This window comes from Rhinolophus sinicus, linkage group LG14 (assembly GCF_036562045.2).
Source record: "Rhinolophus sinicus isolate RSC01 linkage group LG14, ASM3656204v1, whole genome shotgun sequence".
NCBI classification, from domain to species: Eukaryota; Metazoa; Chordata; class Mammalia; order Chiroptera; family Rhinolophidae; genus Rhinolophus; species Rhinolophus sinicus.
The window spans coordinates 49,572,114-49,594,096 of record NC_133763.1 but is presented as its reverse complement, the minus strand read 5'-3'; the positions used below and the strand labels follow the sequence as shown (position 1 = coordinate 49,594,096).

Genomic DNA, 21,983 nt, shown 5'->3' with positions numbered 1-21,983 from the left:
ACATTTCCCCAATATTCGCCAATAAAAGAAAAAAAAAGATGACAGTCCAGAGCCATTGAAAGATTTTAAGCAAGTGAGTGACATAATGATAAATACATTTTGGAATATCAACTCCAAAAATGATGTAGAAGGTAGACGGAAAAAGGAAGGAGCACGAGGCCCCAAAGACAACTGCAATAGTCTGGGTGAGATAGAGACTACATAACACTACTCTGGGATGTTAAGAGGAGAAAGGGAAAAGGCTTGGTGGCTAGATGCAAGACTCACAGTTTTGTGGCTTGGGCACATTATTATTCCTTGAGAAACCACATGTGCCCTCTCCAAATCAGACCATTCTTCCTACCCTTCTCCAACATCTTCCATCTCAAAGTCATCTACGGTCCAACTTCTCCTCTGAGATCCTGATCTGTGCCAACATACATTAGACCTTTCCCAAATTTCATGGATAGCCAAGAGGGAGACCATTGGCATATTGTTTAACCACCTCCATCAAAGTAGAATTTTAACTATGTGTTACTGATTTCTCTCTCTTTCCCTGCCCCCTCTCTTTGCCTCCCCAATGTTCTCTCATGTATCCTTGTTTTGGTCTTTATCACCATTCACAGAGCCCTGAATGAGCAACCAAAATTCGGTGATGAACTTCCAAATCGTATAATTTCTGGCATGGTGAAGGTGAAAGGAAATGTGAAGGAATTCACAGAGACAGCCGCCATATTTGAAGATGGCTCCAGAGAGGAGAACATTGATGCTGTTATCTTTGCAACAGGCTATACCTTTGCCTTTCCTTTCCTTGAAGATTATATCAAAGTAGTCAAAAACAAGGTATCCCTGTATAAAATGGTCTTCCCTCCTAACCTGGAAAAGCCAACTCTTGCAATCATAGGCTTAGTCCAGGCCTCCGGTGCCCTCATGCCCATTTCAGAGCTGCAAGGACGCTGGGTCACTCAAGTATTTAAAGGTAAGTGGCCATGGAAGTCAACTAGTTAATAACTTGGTAGTATGTTTAAGTTCTTGCCTTTAAATAGCTGACACTATTTCTACAGTTGTAACAGTCCCTGACGTAAATTAGTGCTCAAAAATTAATTACTGAGTGAATATAAAGTACTAGTTTATAACCATGGACACATATTAGAATGTCCTGGGAATTTTCCCAAAATAGACATGCTTTGCCTCATGGTGTTTATTTATTAAGTCTGGGGTGGGGCAGACATAAGATCTTTGAAAAACGGTTTCCCAGGTCATTCCAATGTACACTCTAGATCAGAATCCCCTCACCTAGATTTCAGACACCTGGGATAGATTTGTCAGGCCAAAGAAGTTTATTTTCTTTCACTATAGCTAAAGTCAAATATAAAAATGGTGTGATTTGATTTGTGGCCCATAATTAAGACCTGGATAAAGAATGGTCCACAATGCAGAAGATTCGACCTCTCCAATTCTCACTTTCCCCACTTTATGTCCCCTCTTTCACTTTTGGCTAGAACATGAGGAAAAACTTTGGGGTTTGGAATAGAGGGCTCAATGGGAGTCAGCAGAGTGATATGGTTTGCAAAGGGCTTAACTGTATCTATCGTCATTAAAAAATTATAATGTCCTACAATGTAAAATTGTTCTCTAAACGGATCAGAGCTCATCCAAAGACATGTTTTAAAAGTGAAAGTGGGGTGCAGTAAAAGGAGAGACAAGAACAGTTAAGGGATTTGAAATAGTGCCATTTTAAACATAACTGAAGAAGCTGGAGAGGATTAGCCTGGAGAAGATAAGATTCAGGGGACATTTGAGTTCAAATATCTGAAGAGGTGTCTGTTACCAAAGGATTGTATTTGCTCAGTATCTGCTCAAAGGGTTGAACCAGGACCAAGGAGTGAAATGTTGAAGATTGCACAATATCATTAAAAACAAACGAACAATTTTTTTTTCCTATCAGCTGGTGCCATTTCAAGATGGAATGGGCTGTCTATGAAATTGTGAGGAATCCAAACAGAATAGGAAGAGAATGAAAAGTTCTGGATGGCCATTTGACCGAGCCAACATGGAGTGGATTCAAAGCTCAGGACAGGGAGAAATCAGATGAGCTTTAAGGTTCCTTCAGACAAAGAAATTATTTGATTATAACAGAATTTATTTGATTATAATATAATTTGCCACCATTAGTAATGTTTCACTAAAACTATTCTGAACTCTGATTGCAATTACAGCTTCCTCTTCCCTAGAGAAGATCTTCATGGTAGCAGAGAAAAAAAAGAAGCAATGGTGTTAGAGATGATAAATCAAAAACGTTCCAATTTCCCCAAAGTTCTATCATTAGTTAATTCCTTTCAGTTCTAGACAGTAGATCATATGCTACTTGAGAACCCTGGACCAAGAATCAAATGCAAGTAACCCATGAAGCTGGCTTAATTCCAGTCATATTAAATGGATCTTTTAATTCAGTCAATTGAGTAAGAGGAAAAAGTCACATTAAATAGGCCAGAGCATCTTATGTTAAATAACTACGACTCTTCCAGGACCAAGTGACTTGTTGAAAAGAATAGGAAAAATGCAAAGAGTCTCTATTACAGCTATGGGATGAGGGGGTCTTAGGGGAAATGCACCAAAAGCCCAGCTTCCTATGCTCACAGAGGCCTGGTGTTAATTCCTCCAGCTTTCTTCTAAGACCTGGAAGGGAGGAATCATTAGACGAATCCCTATAACTTTATCAAAATACCAGCAGGAACCCCGAGTTTTCAGTTCTCCCCACAGCCCTCCTGTCTACCTACTACATTCTCGCCGTTCTCATCCCTGAATTCTGCCTTCACTGTATCCATTTGAAACTCTCGGGATCAGTTTCTCTAGTTCTTTCATGGATGCCCACCTCAGCCTGTCCCCTTGCCCGGCCTATCCTTTCCCCATTTTCCTTCCCCCTCTGCTGTCTAGAATTACTGTGTTATTTTCAAGGAGATATTGCACCATTTCCTAGGACACCAAACCCACTTCCTTGCCTTGACTGAAATCGAGTTTTCTTTTGTCTTACCTCTTTCGTAGCCCTCTCAAAAGCCCTTGCGAGTGTTCATTCACCAACTTTCTTTCCTTGAAAAGCATATGAAATTACATCAGCTCCCATAAGAAAGCATTATGTCTTAGCATGCCATTCAGGTTCCTGACGAACTGGACGCAGCCTGCCCTGGCAGGCCCATTCACGAGTCTTTACCATACGTCCTAAAATCTTCTACATGCCCTGATGACAGCCCCACTGAGCAGCAAACTCAGCAGGTATCTGGTACCTGTACTTCTGCTTCTGTCACTGCTTGACATGGTCCCCTTCTACTCCTTATTTGTACAGGAAAAAATGTGTATTTGCTCCCTCCCTTAGTAGAGTATTAAAAGCTCTTTATATAAAGAATTGTGTTTATTAGCCTTTGTAGTCCAAGCCCAGCCCCGTGCCTAGCACAGGGGAGGATTCTAATAAATATCTATTCAAACGAATGCCAGTTTAGCTTTGGAGGTAAATGAAGATAGAAACTCTACAGCAGACACTTGTCTGAGGATCTGACCTTCTGAACTACGTTAGCCAACTTCCAGGTATGTGAAAAGGCTGGACTGGACTTGAACAGCAGAATGGCGGCCACGTCTCCTTTCCCTTGGAACATTATCTTTACACAAAACAAGTCAGGAGTCGAGAATGTCAGGATTACCTAAGTACACCCTGCCTAACGCCTGAGAGCAGACCCACACACCTACTGGGACCCACTTCCAAGGAATTATAACTCAGGCTCACCTTTCCCACCTGGTTAAACCCTTGGGAAACCTCTGACCTTCACCTCTTCCTTGTTCAACGACAGCCTGCAGCTCACGCTTACTGACTTTAAGGAATTCTTTGAATTCTCCAGAACGTAGTACTTGTTAGTAGGTTTCCAGTTCCTATGCAGGTAACTTCACACTTAAATGTTCGGCTTTTCTCTTTAGGGCTGAAGACATTACCCTCACAGAGTGAAATGATAAGAGATATAACTAAGGCTCAAGAGAAAATGGACAAAAGGTAAGAAATTCTCCCAGGAAAGTAGGTGCTTACTTTCTCTTCACTTAATTCTTAATAAAAGCAATAGTGTACTGTATTTATCTTTCTCATGTTAGTTTTCAGGATTTAGGTTATATTCTGAAGGAAAAGCAAATAATAGTTTGAGACAAGAGAATGCAGAAATAGCACCGAGAGGTTTGTTATGGGTGAGAAAGAAGAGACAAGCTGAGGAAAAGTGTTGAAAAGTCTATGTTTAGGGCCTGAAAGAAGAGTCCTATAGGAAAACGCACATGGGGAGAAAATCAGGTATATTGTTTTTGCAAGGATTGCTTCAAGTGCTAGTAGAGCTGCCACAAGACAGAAGAGCAGCAATGAACTACTGAGCGCAGACATGGTCGAATTCCAAACCACAAGTAGATTTACAAATCTGCAGAGGCCACCGGGCAGGCCATTGCCAGGGGACAGCATGCTCAGGTCACAGTGGCTCCTGGTGTGAACAGCCTGTGATAAGGGAAGGTGGTACGTCGCTGATTGCTTAGTGCTTGTGTGACACAGTCATTTAGCATCTGAACTTCAGAACTGAGCTTATTCACTGGGTGACTTTTATTTACACAAAGTGGAAGCTAGTTTTTCCTTCCTTCCACTGCCGAACTTCTGCAATCCGTATTCTATGTGATATGCTCTAAAGTCTCTCCATTTTCTCCCTGCTAAGTTCCCTGCATTGTAACTTCTGTCCTTTCTTTTGTAACCTCTCTCTTGAAGGTCATCCAGGGCTAAGTTCCTTTTCCTCCCTCTTACTACTGAGTTTGTGATTTGAACTCATCCTTCCGGAGTGCTTTCTTTCTTTGCTTTTCTGGCACTGAAATACCCTATTCAACTTTCCCTCTCTTTAGACGTTTGTCTAGGCACCTTCACACTGAGCTGTCCCTAAGGATATAACTTAACCTTTATGGAGGGTTAACTACCTACACATAACGTTTTGTATGTGTGAGTTTATTGACTCTCTTGTGAAACCTTCATGACGAGGACAGCGTTTCACCCAGTCCTATAGGGTAACTGCACGCCTACCAACCTTTGGGCCGGCATCACATCCACAAGGGAAAACTCTCAAATTCTGTCCTATCTTCTTTCTTCTAAACTTTAGTTCCATTTCAGTAAATACCTATTTGACCATCTTTCAGTTCCGTTTCACCTGTTCTACCTCAAATTTACAGTCGCTCAGTTTTCCTCTCCTTGTTTTGGATTCTCTAATCCTAGGAGCCCTTCTAATCTCAATTAGCTTCACCTGGCTTTTCTCTACTACCTTCTGTTCACTGTTCTTTCTTTCATTTTCAAAATAGAAAGGAAAAAGAGGAAGTTATCAGGTAGCTTTCCAAATCCCACTCCTTCCACACAGGTATTGCTATTACCACACTTTCCCTCTAAAAAGCCCTGTTAGCTCTTTAGATCTATACTTAGTGTAATCAGTCATTCCATTTGGCTCCATTGGGAGGAGGGTAAGTCATTCTCCCCCCTCCCTTCCAGATTCTGAATTAACATTGGGAAGTCCTGCACTGTGGACCCCACCACCACTGCCCTCATAAAACAATTGAGGGTCCCAAACTTGAGAATTTTCGTGGTGGGTTCTCTCTTTCTGATGACATCCGAGTCCCCTGGATCTCGATCTGCCATCCTTGCGTCCTGTATGTGTCCTTGTTTTCCACACACGCCTCCGCTACTGTAGGTGGTGCCTACGGATATTCTATACGCACATTCTACACTCATTCCTATTTTATTCCTTCACTCTGATGTTCCCCTGACTTGTAACACTTTCCTCTTTGTTCTCAGCTTATCTATATCTGCCATATCCTTCAAGGACTTAGTATAGCTCTGTTTTAACTACCCACTTCTGCATTGCTATTTAGCAGTCTGAAACCACAAGATTTGCCAAAAGTCGTATATTCTTCTGTTTCATGTGTGTCTATCATATCTCCTCCAGTAGATTATAAAGTCCTTAAGGACAAAGACAAATTTTACCTTTCTTATCTATTTTACAGGGCTCCTAGCCCAATATTGATCCAATAACAGGTACTCAGAAAGCACTGCTTGATTTCTTGATTTATTGACGGACTGTTGACAACCCCGGCTTCTGTCTTGTCTGTTTCAGGTATTTGGAGAGCCAACGCCACACCATTCAGGCAGACTTTATAGATTACACGGATGAGCTTGCTCACATGGTGGGTGTCAGGCCCAACCTGCTGTCTCTGGCCTTCACCGACCCCAAGCTGGCATTGCAGTTATTATTGGGACCCTACACTCCAATCCAGTATCGTCTACAGGGCCCGGGAAAGTGGGATGGAGCCCGAAAAGCCATCCTCACCATGGACGAGCGTATCAGGAAGCCTCTGATGACCAGACAAGTTGAAAGCAGTGGTTCCATGACGTCAACATTAATGATGGTCTGGGTCATGCTCGCTGTTGTTTCCTTTGCCATAATTATAACCTATTTTTAGCAGTTCCAGTGTCGTTGCCCCGGTTTTCTTTGGGGAGCTGGATCGAGAGATGCCTTCAGGAGAACTCTCAGCTTCACATTGCCCAGAAATCTGCTTTTATTTCTCTTTCCAAAGCATTAATCCTCTTTTCCCTACAATGAAATCCCAGCTTTTCATTCAAAATGGATTAAAGACTTGAATCTAAGACCTGAAAGCATAAAACTCCTAGAAGAAAACATTGGGGATAAATTCCTTGACATGGTCTTGGTGATGATTTTTTGCATTTGACACCAAAAGCAAAGGCCAAGAAAAGTAAAAATAAACAAGTGGGACTATATCAAACTAAAAAGCTTCTGCACAGCAAAGGAAACCGTTATACATCGTTGGTTAAGAGATCTTGCTTCTTTGCCTAATTACTCCTGTGTTTAAGGGAAAAACCCAGAAACTTGGTAGGTAGTAAGGAGAAGCAATCAATCCTTCCTACAGAATCAAATTACTTGTGTCCTATGTCTGAAACATGCAACATGCAGAGTTTACTGTGGACTGACTTACAAGTGCTATCAGAATACAACAGTGTCATCGACCATCCCATTACATTAGAAAAAGACCACTCTGAGAAGTCCTAAATTAAATTATAGCAGGCCGGAGGGTAGAAGAAAGAGGCAAAGAGGTTAATCAGTTAACAGCTGCGTGGAAAATCATCGAAAGACTTGCTCACATTCCTGAATGAATGTTTACAACTCGGAGTTAACTTCCAGGTAGCTGTTGCACAATTATCTAAAGAGAAGAGCCAGCAGCCCGCCACCAGCACAAGTGACCACCAGTGCCTCCATTACCTTGCTACGCATGACCTTCCCGGACTGTTGCCCACAACCGGTCCTCAAGAACAAACGCTTCTTCCTTACAGACTTTGCACCTATCCCAGAACTAGCCCCTCTTCACTTTTCCCCACGCCCTTTATCCATAGCCAGTGCAAATTCTTTCAAAACAACTTTCATCTTCCTTCTCGAAACCTGAGATATGAAGGAGCCTGTCGATGCCAGGAGTGCATAGCCCTGCCGCTGGTGGTGCAGTCGGTGCACCCCAGGACCCCGTCCTTTTCTGGCTGGCAGCTGGCTCAATAAACTCTATCAGAAAAGCTTTTGGCCATGAAAGTTTTTGTTTCACACCCCCAAAGCAGATAATCCAAGAATCATATATATTTAGCTTTACAAAGACAGTTTCTCTTCCTAACAAGTTTTCCATTGGCTGATATATAGTGGGTGTGCTTCTCCTCTGGTGATTTGACTACTGTAAGGAAATATGTTATTTGGCCCAGAGAGACCAACCTGGAGTTAGAAAGCTGAATAGTACAGTAGGTAAGGTTTAATGTGCTATTCCCTCAAGGGCCTTGGTTCAGAGTCCTATGGAAAGAATGACAGGAATTGGGGAGGGCAGGGAGGTAAGCAAAAAGAAGTAACCAGACAGGATTCTGGATGGGTAAACAAAAGGTTGCAGTAAAAATGTACCTTTCTTTCTGCAAAGTGTCTTTGGTTAAGAGCCAGAAAACAACAGAGTTCATATGAGGCTGATCACAGATCAAAAGGAGAGCAGTGGATTTGCTGCACCTAAGTGGGTGGGTTTTCAGCTTAATATAAAAATGAACTTTTCGGGGCTGGCCGGGTGGCTCAGCTGGTTGGAGCACTAATGCTCAGGTGGTTGGAGCTCCTAATTCCAAGATTGCTGGTCTGATTCCCACATGGGCCAGTGAGGTGCACTCTCTATAGTTAAGATTATGAACAGCTGTCCCTTGAGCTGGGCTGCGGAGAGCAACTGCAGGTTGGCATGGGCTGCTGACAGTTGACTACTGTCTTGGGCTACGGTGAGTTGCCGTGAGCTGCTGACCAAGACTGGTGACTGACTGACTAAGCATGGGGGAGTGCAAAGCTCATAATACAAGCACGGGCCAAGGAGCGGTGTGCTACACAACTAGACTGAGAAACAACAGCTTGAACCTGAGTTCAGGAGGGATGCGGAAGAAAGGAGAAAAAAAAGAACTTTTGAATAAATAGAGTGGCTCATTCCGAAAGGGTGGCTTTAATGACTTGGAGTTCGCCATCACTGGCTGCCTTTAAGCCTAAATGGCATTATCTTGTGAGAAATGTAATAAACAGTATTCAGTCTGCAAATGTGTATTAAAGCTGACTCTATACAAGGTAACAGAATACGCAAATGGAGTTCTCTTTTTGATGGTGACGTGGTATCTCATTGTGGTTTTGATTTGCGTTTCTCTGATGATTAGTGATGTTGAGCATTTTTTCATGTCTATTTGCCATTTGTATGTCCTCTTTGGAGAAACGTCTCTTCAGGTCCTCTGCCCATTTTTCAATTGGGTTGTTTGTTTTTTTGTTGTTGAGTTGCATGAGTTCCTTGGATATTTTGGATATTAGCCCCTTATCGGAGGCACTGTTTGCAAAAATCTTCTCCCATTCAGTTGGTTGCCTCTTTATTTTGTCGATGGTTTCTTTTGTTGCGCAGAAGCTTTTAAGTTTGATATAGTCCCATTCATTTATTTTAGCTTTTACTTCCCTTACCTTTGGAGTCAAATTCATGAAACGCTCTTTGAACCCAAGGTCCATAAGTTTAGTACCTATGTTTTCTTCTATGCAGTTTATTGTTTCAGGTCTTATGCTTAAGTCTTTGATCCATTTTGAATTAATTTTGGTACATGGTGACAGACAGCAGTCCAGTTTCATTCTTTTGCACGTGGCTTTCCAATTCTGCCAGCACTATTTATTGAAGAGGCTGTCTTTTCTCCATTGTATGTTTTTGCTTCTTTTTCAAAAATTATCTGTCCATGTTTAAGTGGTTTTATTTCTGGGTTCCGAAATCTATTCCATTTGTCTATGTATGTGTTTTTCTGCCAATATCATGCTGTTTTGATTACTGTTGCCCTGTAGTACAAGCTAAAGTCAGGGAGTGTGATACCTCCAGCATTGTTCTTTTTTCTTAAGATTGCTTTGGCTATTCGGGGTCTTTTTGTGGTTCCAAACAAACCTGATGATTTTTTGTTCTATTTCTTTAAAAAATGCCATTGGGATTTTGAGGGGGATTGCATTAAATCTGTATATTGCTTTGGGTAATATGGCCATTTTAACTATGTTGATTCTTCCAATCCATGAGCATGGAATGCCTTTCCATTTCTTTGCGTCTTCTTCAATTTCTTTCAAAAATGTCTTGTAGGTTTCTGCATGTAAGTCTTTCAAATCCTTGGTTAAGCTAATTCCTAGGTATTTTATTCTTTTTACTGCAATTGTAAAAGGAAAGTTTTTTTTTTTATTTCTTTTTCTGAGATTTTGTTAGTATATAAGAATGCAATGGACTTTTGTACGTTGATTTTGTAGCTGGAATCTTTACTGTATTCGCTGATTGTTTCTAATAGCTTTTTGGTGGAGTCTTTAGGGTTTTCTATATCTATAGCATCATGCCATCCGCAAAGAGTGACGATTAAACTTCTTCATTCCCAATTTGGATGCCTTGTACTTCTTTCTCTTGCTGATTGCTCTGGTGAGGACTTCCAACAGAGGTGATAGGGGACAGCCTTGTCATGTTCCTGAACGTAGAGCAAAGGGCTTCAGTTTTTCACCGTTAATTATGAGATTAGCCGAGGGTTTGTCATATATGGCCTTTATGATGTTAAGGTATTTTCCTTCTATACGTATTTTACTAAGTGTTTAAATCATAAATCGATGTTGTATCTTGTCAAATGCTTTTTCTGCATCAATTGATATAATCATGTAAGTGTTGGAGAGGCTGTGGAGAAAAAGGAACCCTCATACACTGTTGGTGGGAATGCAGACGGGTGCAGCCGCTATGGAAGGCAGTGTGGAGGTTCCTCAAAAAATTACAAATAGAATTACCATATGAGCCAGGAATCCCTCTTCTGGGTATCTACCCAAAAACTCTGAAAACATTTATACATAAAGACACGTGTGCTCCAATGTTCACTGCAGCTTTGTTTACGGTGGCCAAGACATGGAAACAACGAAAATGTGCTTCGATACGTGAATGGATAAAGAAGTTGTGGTATATATACACAATGGAATACTATTCGGCGGTAAGATGAAATAGGACCATTTGTGACAACATGGATGGATCTTGAGACTATAATGCTAAGCGAAATAAGTCAGACAGAAAAAGTTGAGAACCATATGATTTCACTGATATGTGGTATATGAACCAAAAACAACAAAAGAACAAGACAAACAAATGAGAAACAAAAACTCATAGACACAGACAGTAGTTTAGTGGTTACCAGAGGGTAAGGGGGGAGGGAGGTGGTAGATGAGGGTAAAGGGGACCAAATATACGGTGATGGAAGACGTGACTCTGGGTGGTGAACACACAATGTGATTTATTGATGATGTAGTAGGGAATTGTACACCTGAAAATTATGTAACTTTACTAATAACTGTCACCCCGATAAACTTTAATTAAAAAATAAAAAAGAAATATAACAAACTGTAAAAAGAAAAAAAGGAAAAAAGGAATTTTCTCTGCCAGTGTCAAAGCAGTGCTTCTTATACTTTAACATGTACATACCTTCCTCTGGGGACCTTGTTAAAATGCAGACGCTGATTCTGTAGGATGGGGCCAGGTTCTGCACTTCTAACAAGTTCCCAGGTGACGCCCATGGTGCCAGTCCCTGAAACACACGTTGAGTGCCAAGGGTTTCTTGGAGGGAATGAGACATAGAATCATAACACAAAGTAAGAACTAGTAAATACTATGTAAAGTTCCATTAATTATCAGTAAAAGACTGGGTTTGTCCCAAACCCAGGACTGTCTTTGCCCTTTTCTGCTCTCAGAGTTCCTTCTGTTGCTTTTGCTCTTGCGCACTTTTTCCGAATTTCACTTCGTCCAGTGTTGTTCATATGCTATTTCTTAGGTTACAATAGCTTTCTCCCCTTTAGGTGTATTTCGTAATCACTCCTTCCTTGGTGTCTCAGTCGCGGCTGACAGCTCCCTACACCACTTAGTTTTAGCCTGGACCAATCCTTCTGCGTCAGTGGAAAGTCCGTTTTCCTATTCCCCCTGGACACCTCTCCAGGTCGCCTATCACAAAGACTCTGTCCAGAAAACGTTTTGGCAAAGCTGAGCCCAAGGGAGGGGGCCCGAGAAGAAAACGCCGCTCCTCGGGGTATGGAGCACCGGATCCAGGATGGCGGTCCCCATTGTCATTCGGGGACCGTATGGACTACTGGTCAGACCCAGAGCTCACCGCACCAACGTTGCCTGGTGCTGTCTCACAGGGGGGCTGTCCGGGTTCAGCCTGACCCCGACAGCCCGGCAAGAGCTCTTGCAGACCGGGCACAGCTTCCCTGCGGCAGGGATTCCGTTGCCCGTGTCCCCAGGCGCAGGGGTGGGGCTGCGGGCGCCCCTGACGTGGCCGCAGGGGTGTTCCTCGCACGGTGCTTTTCCCCACGGCAGGTGGCCCCCGACACAAGCTGCAGCCATGGGAAACACCACCAGCGACCGGGTGGCCGGGGAGCGCCACGGCGCCAAGGCAGCACGCGCTGAGGGCACCGGCGGCCATGGCCCGGGCAAGGAGCATAAGATCATGGTGGGCAGCACAGATGACCCGTGTCTTCAGTCTGCAGGACTCCAAGGTGAGCGTCCCTTCGCCCCCAGTCGGTGGCGATGCTGTAGTGGGCTGGGTGTCAGGGCGCCTCCTCTTTCCTTAATTCTTATCACACTGATCTGGGTTATGACTTTTTGAATTAAAGGGATTTGGGGGGGACAGAGATGTCGGATGGTAATTCCTCTCGCGGTACTGCCTCAAAATAGGGCAGAAGCGGGGTTCTCGTGTGCCGACTAATCTGTTGGCCACATTTTTAAGAGGACAGCAGGATGCCAGCCCCCCACCTCGCCTCCCAATCTTTGGTTCTCCTGACAGGCACGCTGCCCTCCTCTACAGTACTGATGAATCTGTAGGTTGTCAGCGCTGCTGGAAAACTTCACAGGTTGCTGAGTGGCCGCCCATAGTCGGTGGTTTCTCACATTTGCCCTGAGGTGGGTAAATGAGGTTCTTTTTCTCTGTGTCAGTATCATTTTTGTCCTTGTAGGAGCTCAGCACTTCTGATGGTCTTCCCCTTGGGCTTGACTGTGAGGGAGCCACCACTTGCTTATTTGAATACCTCCTCCTAGTCTTGTACATCCATAGGGACATCGCTGCTCAATTTTTGTCCCATACTTTATAGTTGTGGTGCTGAGGTTGTGCTTCTTTCGTGCCCAGCTGCTCAAGTGGCAGAGCAAATCATTCCAGGATTTCTCCTGTAGCCTGTAGCACCTCATTATGTCACCACGGCTGAAAGCTGGACAACCCACGCTGCCCTGAAGACCTTGTGCTGGAGTCCAAGTACTCTGAGCGGAGTGGCAACTTGTGGGCACTCTGCAGACAGGGCAGACTGAGCTGACAGCACTGTGAATACCATCCAGATGCTTCTTATCACTTTTAGAGCTACAGCATTAAGTATGTTAAGGCCAACTGGGATGAATTAGAAAAACGGAGGGATTGAGGAGACAAGTGTGTTTGATGTATCTTATCCCTTCCCATGAAGTAAATGGAGCATGATTTGCCATGTTGGTACCACGTAACACAGATATTAGACCAAGCAAAGAACAACCTCTGAACTGACATTAACAGGAAGTGACACCATTTGATTTAAATAATTTAGCAAAAAGGGAAAACCACATCCTGTGTATGTATATTATTTGAAATATTGGAATATAATACGTATGTGTAGGTACTCATATATAACATACAATGCATATACATACATCCTGTATTTTGATATTTAAAATATATATTCCTATTGTTTAAATAATACATATGCATATTTGTATTTGGGTGTATACATGCACAGCAAAGGATATGGCAGCACACACACCAAATGTTTACATATGCAGAGGGGCAGGACTATTGGTGGTTTCTACTTTTCCTCTTGTGTTTCTATATTTTGATTTTGGGGTAGGGGGGTCATAAGAAACTACTGCTTTTGTAATAAGACAAGGTGATACATGAAATGACACAATCAACTAAAAATGATTTTTAAATGTTAGCATTATTTTTCTTTGCAATCTCCCTTTTTTGTTTGTTTCTTTTTAAATCATCTAATCCGTGTCTACCCTTTCATGCCTGCTCTCCTTGTGCGGCAATGTTTTCACAGTATTTCAAGTATGGGAATTGGTTAAAAAGAAATGTTTCCAATAACCAACTCACGTTTTTATAATACATGCTCAGCAAGCAAAGAGCTGGGGTAACCAAGGAATATGAGGCCCCCCCAGATAATCAAAGCTGGTGGCACTATAACCAACTCCACTACCAAAGGAGCTAGTATTTTTATTCAAAGTAGACTCCATTTTGGCATCAAAACTTATAATGAGGTGAAAAAATCCGGAGATGATCTCTGTGTGTATATAGTATTTTGTGAACTCCTTTGTGTGTATAAAATATTTTGCAAACATTTCTCATGTTATTAAATGTTCTTCTACATAATTTTTCATGGCAGTCTTACTTTGTAAATGTATTGTATCGGTGTAGCATAAATTGTATAACCAATTCCCTATGTTTCACATTTAGGTTTCTTCCAACTTTTACGAACAAGCTCAAAACAATATTAGGAAGTGGGGGAAGGGGCACTACCTGTCTCCCCACATCTCAGCACAATCAATACATATCTTTCTTTCCAACCAACTAGTTGTCTGCAATTCAAACCTCATCTAAAAAGGATGCTTAGGTGATGCAGAACAATTTGCTCCCTTAATCTCTCTGAGCCTTAGTTTCCTATGAACAAGGAAAGGCTCTGGCAGCCACAGAACTTAGTGTCCCTGCTCTAAACCCTGCGTCCTTTTACGACACCTGCTTCTCTTCTCCCACTATAGATTAGTCACCTGGCTTGGTAGATTGTGCAGCAGTCTCTTATAAGTTAGGGACCAAGATAGGACAACTCTTGGGAAAGAAACAATGCTAAGAGTTCCTAAAAACATGACAAAGGACACCACAGAGCAGACGGGGCCCCACCAATGGCTAGCAATTTCTAAGGCTGGGTAGTAACAGACGGGGGTCATATCTGCATTAAAATGCTAAAAACTGCAACTTTTAGCCAGTAAATATACAATCCAGCTCTAAGACTTTCCTCCAAATGACCTCTAAATTTATTATTTGATTTATTATAGGACAGGGACCAAACTTCCATGATGGTCAGAAATTCGCACATGTGTGGTCTTAGGAATGAACAAGGCTTTACTTGGTCAAAGAGAAGGGACTTCATACACACAAGGAGGGCCACTGGCTCCTCAGAAAAGAGGGCTAATCTAGGGCTACAATGACATTTCTCATCTATTTTGCCAGAATGATGCCAGAGGTAAAGAGAAGGGAATGACGTCAAGGGTGTCATACTCAAAAGTATGACAAAGACAACAGAGATTAGAGGTGACAGTCAATGGCATGAAATCAGTCTCTTCCTGACTCTATGTGAACGGCCAAATTTTTTAAACAGGAAAATGGGGGGCGGGGGGTATGACACATTAATATCAGGTATATCTGCTATTGCAGAGGGAATTCTAATAAGACTTTTTTTTATATTAATTGCTCCTTTGAAGAATATCAAAAGACTTGAGCATTTCCAAAAACACAATGTATTTTATTGGGGTAGAATACTATGCACTTGATAACCAGTTTTCAGTAAAAACATTATGTCCTGTATAAAAGACAAGAGGAAGGAGTTAGGCCATATTAAGTACTACTTCCGTCACTCACGAAATGTCCATTTAACCCTGCAGAAATGTGACTGAAAAAAAAATGTTTCAACTTAATCGGGTCCATGTAGCCCTCAACTAATATTTTTTAAAAGGGAGTTACACAAAAACTAAGATTGTCATGTCAGTTTACCTCTGAAAGTGTCTTATGCAGCAAAGAGCTTTGGTTTTTCAGCCTGTGAGCTTCATCCACAACAAGCACACTCCAAGAGAAGCTGTGAGAGAAAAATCCAAGCTTTCAGTTTTGCGTAACTCAAACACAGATCTCACAACCGGAAGTCTTATACAAAACTTTGACTGTTGTTGGGAAGACTAATAGTAAGTCCACTGTATTAGAAACACGCCCAAATTGCCTTCTTATCTAAGAGTCTACCATGTATATAAGACATTATCTAGATAAGATAATAAAACGAAGGGAATTTTTTTATCCAAGATGGGAAAAGACCTATGCATTGATGCAGGAAGGAAGGAGCCAGAGACAGAAAGAAAAAGGAAAGCATCTATGACCACCTACTACCGTGTTTTCCTGAAAATAAGATCTAGATGGACTATCAGCTCTAATGCGTCTTTTGGAGCAAAAATTAACATATGACTCGGTCTTATGTTATATTAAAATTCTATTAAGATTGGTGAAACCTCTTTCGTGTCGAGAAACATATACTTCCATGCTTTCTGATCAGGTTGCCTCTGCTGTGTATTCTGACAACCCTGGCTTTGTTTGTCATCCCATAGATGAGTAATTGTGTGACTAACCCAAGGGTGTCCTGTGTCTGGACTTTCCATCAGTCCAAGCCTACCACTGACATATGCCAACATAGGGCTATACTGGCAATCATCCTACTGGAAGCATCCATCTCAACACCCCACCGGCTTCTCAGTGCCCAAGGAGGACACGTCTGACTCTCCAGGTCTCCAGATTGTGTCCTACCATTACATGGCCAAGGCATCTTGGAAAACAGAAGGTACTCCCTCTGCACTTATCCAGCACGCCAGAGAAATGGCAATTGCCCCATACTCACTGAGGAAGGGAGATTAATATTACAAGTGAGCCAGTCAACTAGATAAAGTAATGAGGACAGAGTCAATTTGATCCCTGACAGCTGTATTTGCTTTCCAAGAAAAACACTGTGTGTTAACTGCAATTCTACATGTCAAGGGTAAGATAAGGGTAGTGACACACTTCATAACTATCCCCATGACTAGGAAAGTCAACTCCAAGGTCATGATCTCTAAACGAAGGTTCAGGCATTTCACCTCTTAGTATAAAATACGTACCAGTAGCTAGCGGCTAAAGACAGTAATGCGGAGTAACAAGGCGTTTCAGTGGAGGTGAGCAGCGACCACTCCACCTAACATACCTGGCAGGTCTTCCCCAGGCCCATCTCGTCTCCCAGGATGCAGCCATTCTGACCATGGAAGCGCTGGGCCAGCCAATTGACTCCCTCCAGTTGATAAGGACGGAGATGAACCCCTAGAAATCGACAAAATGTCAAGTCCAAAGAGCAGACATTTCAGCACACACAAGCCATGACGTAAGACTTCGACTGAAGAATTGGCCTCAATCCCCCAACTCCCAACCTTCCTAGCCCTGTCCTCTGCTGGGAAGTTCTGGAAAGGTAAACAGTTGCTGACTTCCAAACTACTTTTTGAGCAGACTTAGTCACCATGTTGTCCAAAGCCCTGAGGAATTAAAATTTCAAAGGTATAATAAATATTTGGTTACAATAATATTTTAGTATTATTTATAATAGAAAAAAATGTAAGAACATAAATACTTAAGGAGAGAGGCTAGCTAAACTATGGCACATCGTTACATTGAAACACTCTACACACACTAAAGTGATATTGGAGAAAACTAAATTGTATTTTAAATTATGGTTTCCAAAAAAAGTATGTACATAAAACCCAATTTTTGCATCTCTCCTTTGCTTCCTTCCCTGTCTTGGAAAAGAAGAAAAAACGGAAATTATATACACACGTATATACATGTGCAGAACAAGGACTGGCAGGATAGCTAATAACATGTTAACAGTAAGTGCATTATAGAGATTACATTTTTTTTCATTTATGCACAGAAAATTACCCTAAATGTTTTAAAGAGAACATGTTTTACTTCTGTAATCAGAAGGAAAAAAATCAGTAAGCATTTTTAACCCATTCACAAAAAATAGTTTCTCAGATTAATTTATTCTAGCAAATAGAAATAGAAATTTCAAGGTATAATAGTCAATGGTTATTCCTTTGAGTAAACGTGCTTTCTATTTTTTCTTTTCCTCCACTACCAAATTATCCATTCATACCACAAGTTCCACATTTGTCTACGTATTTACTTTTTCATTCACTCAGTTTAACTCATCTGTGCAAACTTGCAACCTCTTCTTTATCCGTCTCATTTTCACTAAATCAGCACGTATCCATTTCTCGGGTTGTATTATTAGGCCTCTCTCACACATATTCTCCAAGAATCATAACTAAAAACACATGCAAGGAAATAGACAACACACAAACATATAAACTTTAGTCACGATTCACAAAATATATATAAACCTCAGTCTGTTAATTCATATTTAAGTTGCATGCGCACTCCTTACAGCCACAGAGAAACACATTCTTATACACTCAGAGACTCAAGAAGAGAGAGGTCTTTCTCTTTCACGTCTGTCTCCTGTCCATTCATCTTCATCCTTCCTCCATCCTCTCCTGAGCTGGACACAGAACTGCACCTTTTGTTTCATTCCAAGAATAACACCACCTCCCACTCCCTTGACATTCAGGACATGCACGAGTTCAATAAATGCTGCTTTATACTTCTGAAAGCACTCACAGAACCTAGTCACAAATTCTAGGAGGGCAGAGCAGTATTAATAATGAATTAGCCAATACACCCTTTATTGTTGATCCAAGGTTCTGTTATATAGTTAAGGCACGCATTGCATGTCCCCATTTTGTGAAGAAAGAATAGAGAGGATGATGGAAGAGTTTAGATCAAGTGCAGGCCAGGACATAAGGCCTGGATCGCTCCATCTGCAGGAGATACGGTCGGCCTCGCTGCCTGCAGACTCGGGGAAATGGGGGTTCGCGCTTTAAAGACTTTAGGGAAGGGATACCATGTAAATAAGATGGGCAGTTACGTGCGCTGATGAACTGACAGACCTTGCTTAGCTGCACAGCATAAATATAGCACCGAGGGAGAACCAACCAGGAAGGTAACGCTCAGAGAACTGCGCGTGCGCGGTAAACGAAGACACCTACAGCTGGGAGCCCGACGCTAATAGTTTTACAGAACTAACCAACCACTGCCCCGCCCCCCGCGCCCCTCAAGCGAGGTCTGCAAACCCACGCCCTCGAGGCACCAGGTCGTCCTCTGCTTCATCAGAGAAAGATCTTTCTTTGGGACAGGGTCTCACCAAACTCCCCTCCCCCGGGCCACATGCCAGGTGCCCGCAATGCCACTCATCCCGCGCCCGCCAATGCCGCGCGCTGCGCAGGAGGAGGGCAAGGGCCACCCGGCGCCAGGCGGGCTCCTCTCCGCTCGGCCCCTCCGCAGTGGCGGGAAGCACAGGCCGGGAGGTCCGCAGGTACAGAGCTCACGGGACGGTCCCCTGGCGGCGCCGCAGCACCGTCCGTGGCGCTGGGTCCCCGGGAAACCTCCGCCCGGGGCCACTGACCTGTCAGGCCCCACTGCCTTAAGTCCTGCTCCTGCACCCGCGCCCGCGCCTCCGCGGCGCCGCTCTGGGTCTGAAGGGCCAGTAAGAAGTTGGGCATGTTGCCCCCGAGGGTCCCGGTGTCCGCGCGCTCCTTCCGGCCGGGAGAGGCTCCGCCCCGCGCCGCCCCGTGCGCTTCCTTCGCGACGCGCGCGGCCGCCAGGGGCTGAGTCGTGCGCCGAGCTCCGGATGCAGCCGGTGCTGAGTCACCCTCAGGCTCCCCGGGTTTCCCTGCAGCGGGGAGCTCGCAGGGCCGCTGGGGTCGCGCTCCCGCGCTGCTGGCTGTGCTTCTGCGCGCTCTAGGCGACGGACGGCCTGCAGCGCTCGCCCTGTGCTCGCCATTCACTTGTTATTGAATCAAATTGGCTGTCACGTGCCGGGTACCCGCTAAACTCTGGGGGCATAGAATTCTGTTACCCGTCGTCCCTGCTCGCCAGCGAGTCACAGCAAGGTTGTAAAGGCGGGCGTGCTCCCTTCACTTTACAATAGCAATTAATTGGTTCGGGCCCTGATCCTCTCTCTAACTTACTCCCTATTGCCCTTAGGCCGTAGTTAAGAACCTGTGGATGGTAGTAAAGTGAGGAAAGCGGTCATTGCCACAATGGGTTTCTCAAGTGAATTATGGGGAGCAAAGTGAAGCAATGTGTTAGAATATGGGTCACCTTGACTCGACATCACCAATACAGATGTGATAATAACCAAATAGCTGCATTTATTGATGCAGCCAAAGGCGCTGTCCTAAGGGGTTTACATGGACATTACTTTCTCGCTTAACCTTCACAGCAGGCCTATAAATAGGTACTATAATTGTCCCCAGTTACAGGTGAGGAAGCTGTGATTTAGAATGGTAATTGGCAGAGCTGGAGCAGGCAGTGTTACTTACTCTCTGGGTAATGTCATCAGAATATTAGTCTCATTGAGGTTAATCTTGGCGCTGCCATCTTCAGCAAACTCAGATTGAAGTTGCACTTTGCCCCATCCTCTCCTAACCTTAAAATACAAGAGAGAAACTAGTTGTGAGCTACAAAAGAGATGACTTAGGTTGATTTATTTATAAGAACCACAAAACAAAGCACTGTTTTGTGAAGCTAATTTGAAGTCTTGAGTCATTCTGTAAATACTGATTGAGCACCTACTATGTGCCAAACATTCTTTTGGCATAGAGACGGAGGCTGGTACTCTCACCTGTAGAATACTTACGTAAATTAAATTAAGCTTATATTTTTAAATTAGGCTTATATTTTTAATATGAGGAGATAGGCAAAAAGCAAATAATACCAAGTAGTGATCAATGTTAAGATGAAAGAGAGACAGAATCAGGTAATGGGGCTTCAATGATTTCCTACCTGGGTGTTTTTGCAAAACCTTAAGTATCCTTTGCTGGCTACTCTGGAGGGGCTTCTGTCCAGTGTGCCTGCTCCAGAATAGTTTTTGCATCCTGGTCTCTGTGTTTGACCTATTTTCTCCCCTCCAGGCTCTGAGGGTAGACTTACCCAATAAAGCACCAATGTCTACCATCTGGCAATCAAATCAAAGGGTGTTTATCATTATTGTCAACTTAAAGTATAATTGTTTTCACATAATACCAGAGAAGGGGTCCCAGCCATTAGCTAAGTGTTCTGTTGGTATATTGAGTCTAGCATCTAGAATAGAACTAAGAAAGTTAGCTAAGAGATTCCAAGTCAGCTAGTAAGATGACACCTATAAAAGTTTTACTCTGGATGCTGTCTGAACAAGAGTCTGTTTTAAGGAGCAGGGTGGAACGTACCCGTTTAGGAGACTATTGTGGGTGTCTGGGTGGCAGAGGATAATAGTTGTTGGGCTGGCATGGTGGCAGTGGAGTGGCGAGTAGTGGTCAGATACTAGATATATGGAAAGGGAGAGCCTATAAGATACACTGTATGAGCATCTGAGAGAAGCAGGGAAATAAAGAATGATTTCAGGAATTTGGCCTGAGCAAATGGTAGAATTGAGTTTCCCATATATGGAGTGGGGTGAGACTGAGAATGAGGAGGTTTGAAGAACATCAACATTTCATTTTTGGACAGAGTAGTATAAAACTGTTACTAGATATCATAGTAGAGATGTTGAATGGATAATCAGATAGATTCATCTCAAGTTCAGGGGCACGGCTAGAACTGAATATATAAATTTGGAAGTCATAATTTTAGGATGAACCTTAAGCCTTGGTACTAGATGGGACCCCTAGGGGATGATTGGAACTATAGAAGAGACGAAACCTTGAACTAATATTTAGAAGTCAAGAAGATGAGGAGAAACCAGCAGAAGAGATTAAAAAGCAGACTGTGAGACAGTATGAGACTAAGAGTGTGGTGTCCCTGAAGCCAAAGAAGAGGAGTTTCAAGAAGAAGGGAGTGGATTGTCTGTGAGAAATGCAGCTGAGAGTAAAGATAGGATAGTGAAATCACCACTGGATGGAGCAATATGGTGGTCAGGGAAGACCTCGACAAGAACAATTTCTGTATATTGTGGAATCAACAGCGCAATTGGAGTGGGTTTGGAAAAGGGAATAGGAGGAAAGAAAGTGGAGACAGAATGTCTCACAGCTCTTTCAAAGAGTTTTGCTGTAAAAGGGAGCAAAATACTGGGTGCAGGAACTGAAAGGGGATACAGGGTCAATGGGAGGTGTGGAGAAGAGACTGTCCCATGATGTGACAGCTGCTGGACACGTGAGCTGGACCCAGACTTTAATGGAGATTGCTTTCTATAACCCTCCCTTAATGGCTGTGTCATCATCATCAACGTTCATTTGAACAGAAATCAGCACCCCTCCCCTGCCTCCCATCACATGCTGGTTCCTGGACTTGTCCAGACCTGATCAAGGATGTAAAGTCATTCCCCATATCTGGTACATTCACATACCAGTACCTGTGACTATTCCCCTTTGCTATATATAATCCCTTGGCAACTGTCAAGTGGCGTGGGGATCCATTTTGTCTTATACCCGCCAAAGACATGCCTCATTTGTAAGTTTCCCGTAATAAACTCTAC

General features: G+C 43.1%; 2 protein-coding genes across 20 annotated transcripts in view; one reads left to right on the top strand and one right to left on the bottom strand.

Annotated features, from left to right (window-relative positions):
- The window catches only part of LOC109439642 (flavin-containing monooxygenase 5), a 71,655-nt gene that overhangs the window by 24,652 nt on the left and 25,020 nt on the right, over positions 1 to 21,983 (top strand). For 2 of the 3 annotated variants that reach the window (XM_074319245.1, XM_074319244.1), the window contains 3 exons: positions 606 to 958; positions 3,946 to 4,018; positions 6,144 to 8,548. In XM_074319245.1, coding sequence (XP_074175346.1) covers positions 606 to 958; positions 3,946 to 4,018; positions 6,144 to 6,489 — 772 coding nt within the window. In that variant the 3' untranslated portion in view covers positions 6,490 to 8,548. Of the gene's footprint in view, positions 1 to 605; positions 959 to 3,945; positions 4,019 to 6,143; positions 8,549 to 21,983 lie in introns of those variants that run through there. The other variant, XR_012491893.1, reaches the window with a different exon arrangement.
- The window catches only part of LOC141568683 (chromodomain-helicase-DNA-binding protein 1-like), a 30,739-nt gene that overhangs the window by 4,750 nt on the left and 4,006 nt on the right, over positions 1 to 21,983 (bottom strand). For 2 of the 17 annotated variants that reach the window (XR_012491895.1, XR_012491896.1), the window contains exons 1-3: positions 18,936 to 19,744; positions 16,626 to 16,738; positions 11,050 to 11,152 (exon numbers count right to left, since the gene is read on the bottom strand). Coding sequence is in view for 2 of the 17 variants with exons in the window: in XM_074319254.1 (XP_074175355.1) it covers positions 3,050 to 3,069; positions 11,050 to 11,152; positions 16,626 to 16,738; positions 18,936 to 19,032 (333 nt within the window). In the remaining 15 variants the exon portion in view is untranslated. The other 15 variants (XR_012491904.1, XR_012491905.1, XR_012491909.1 and 12 more) reach the window with 14 other exon arrangements.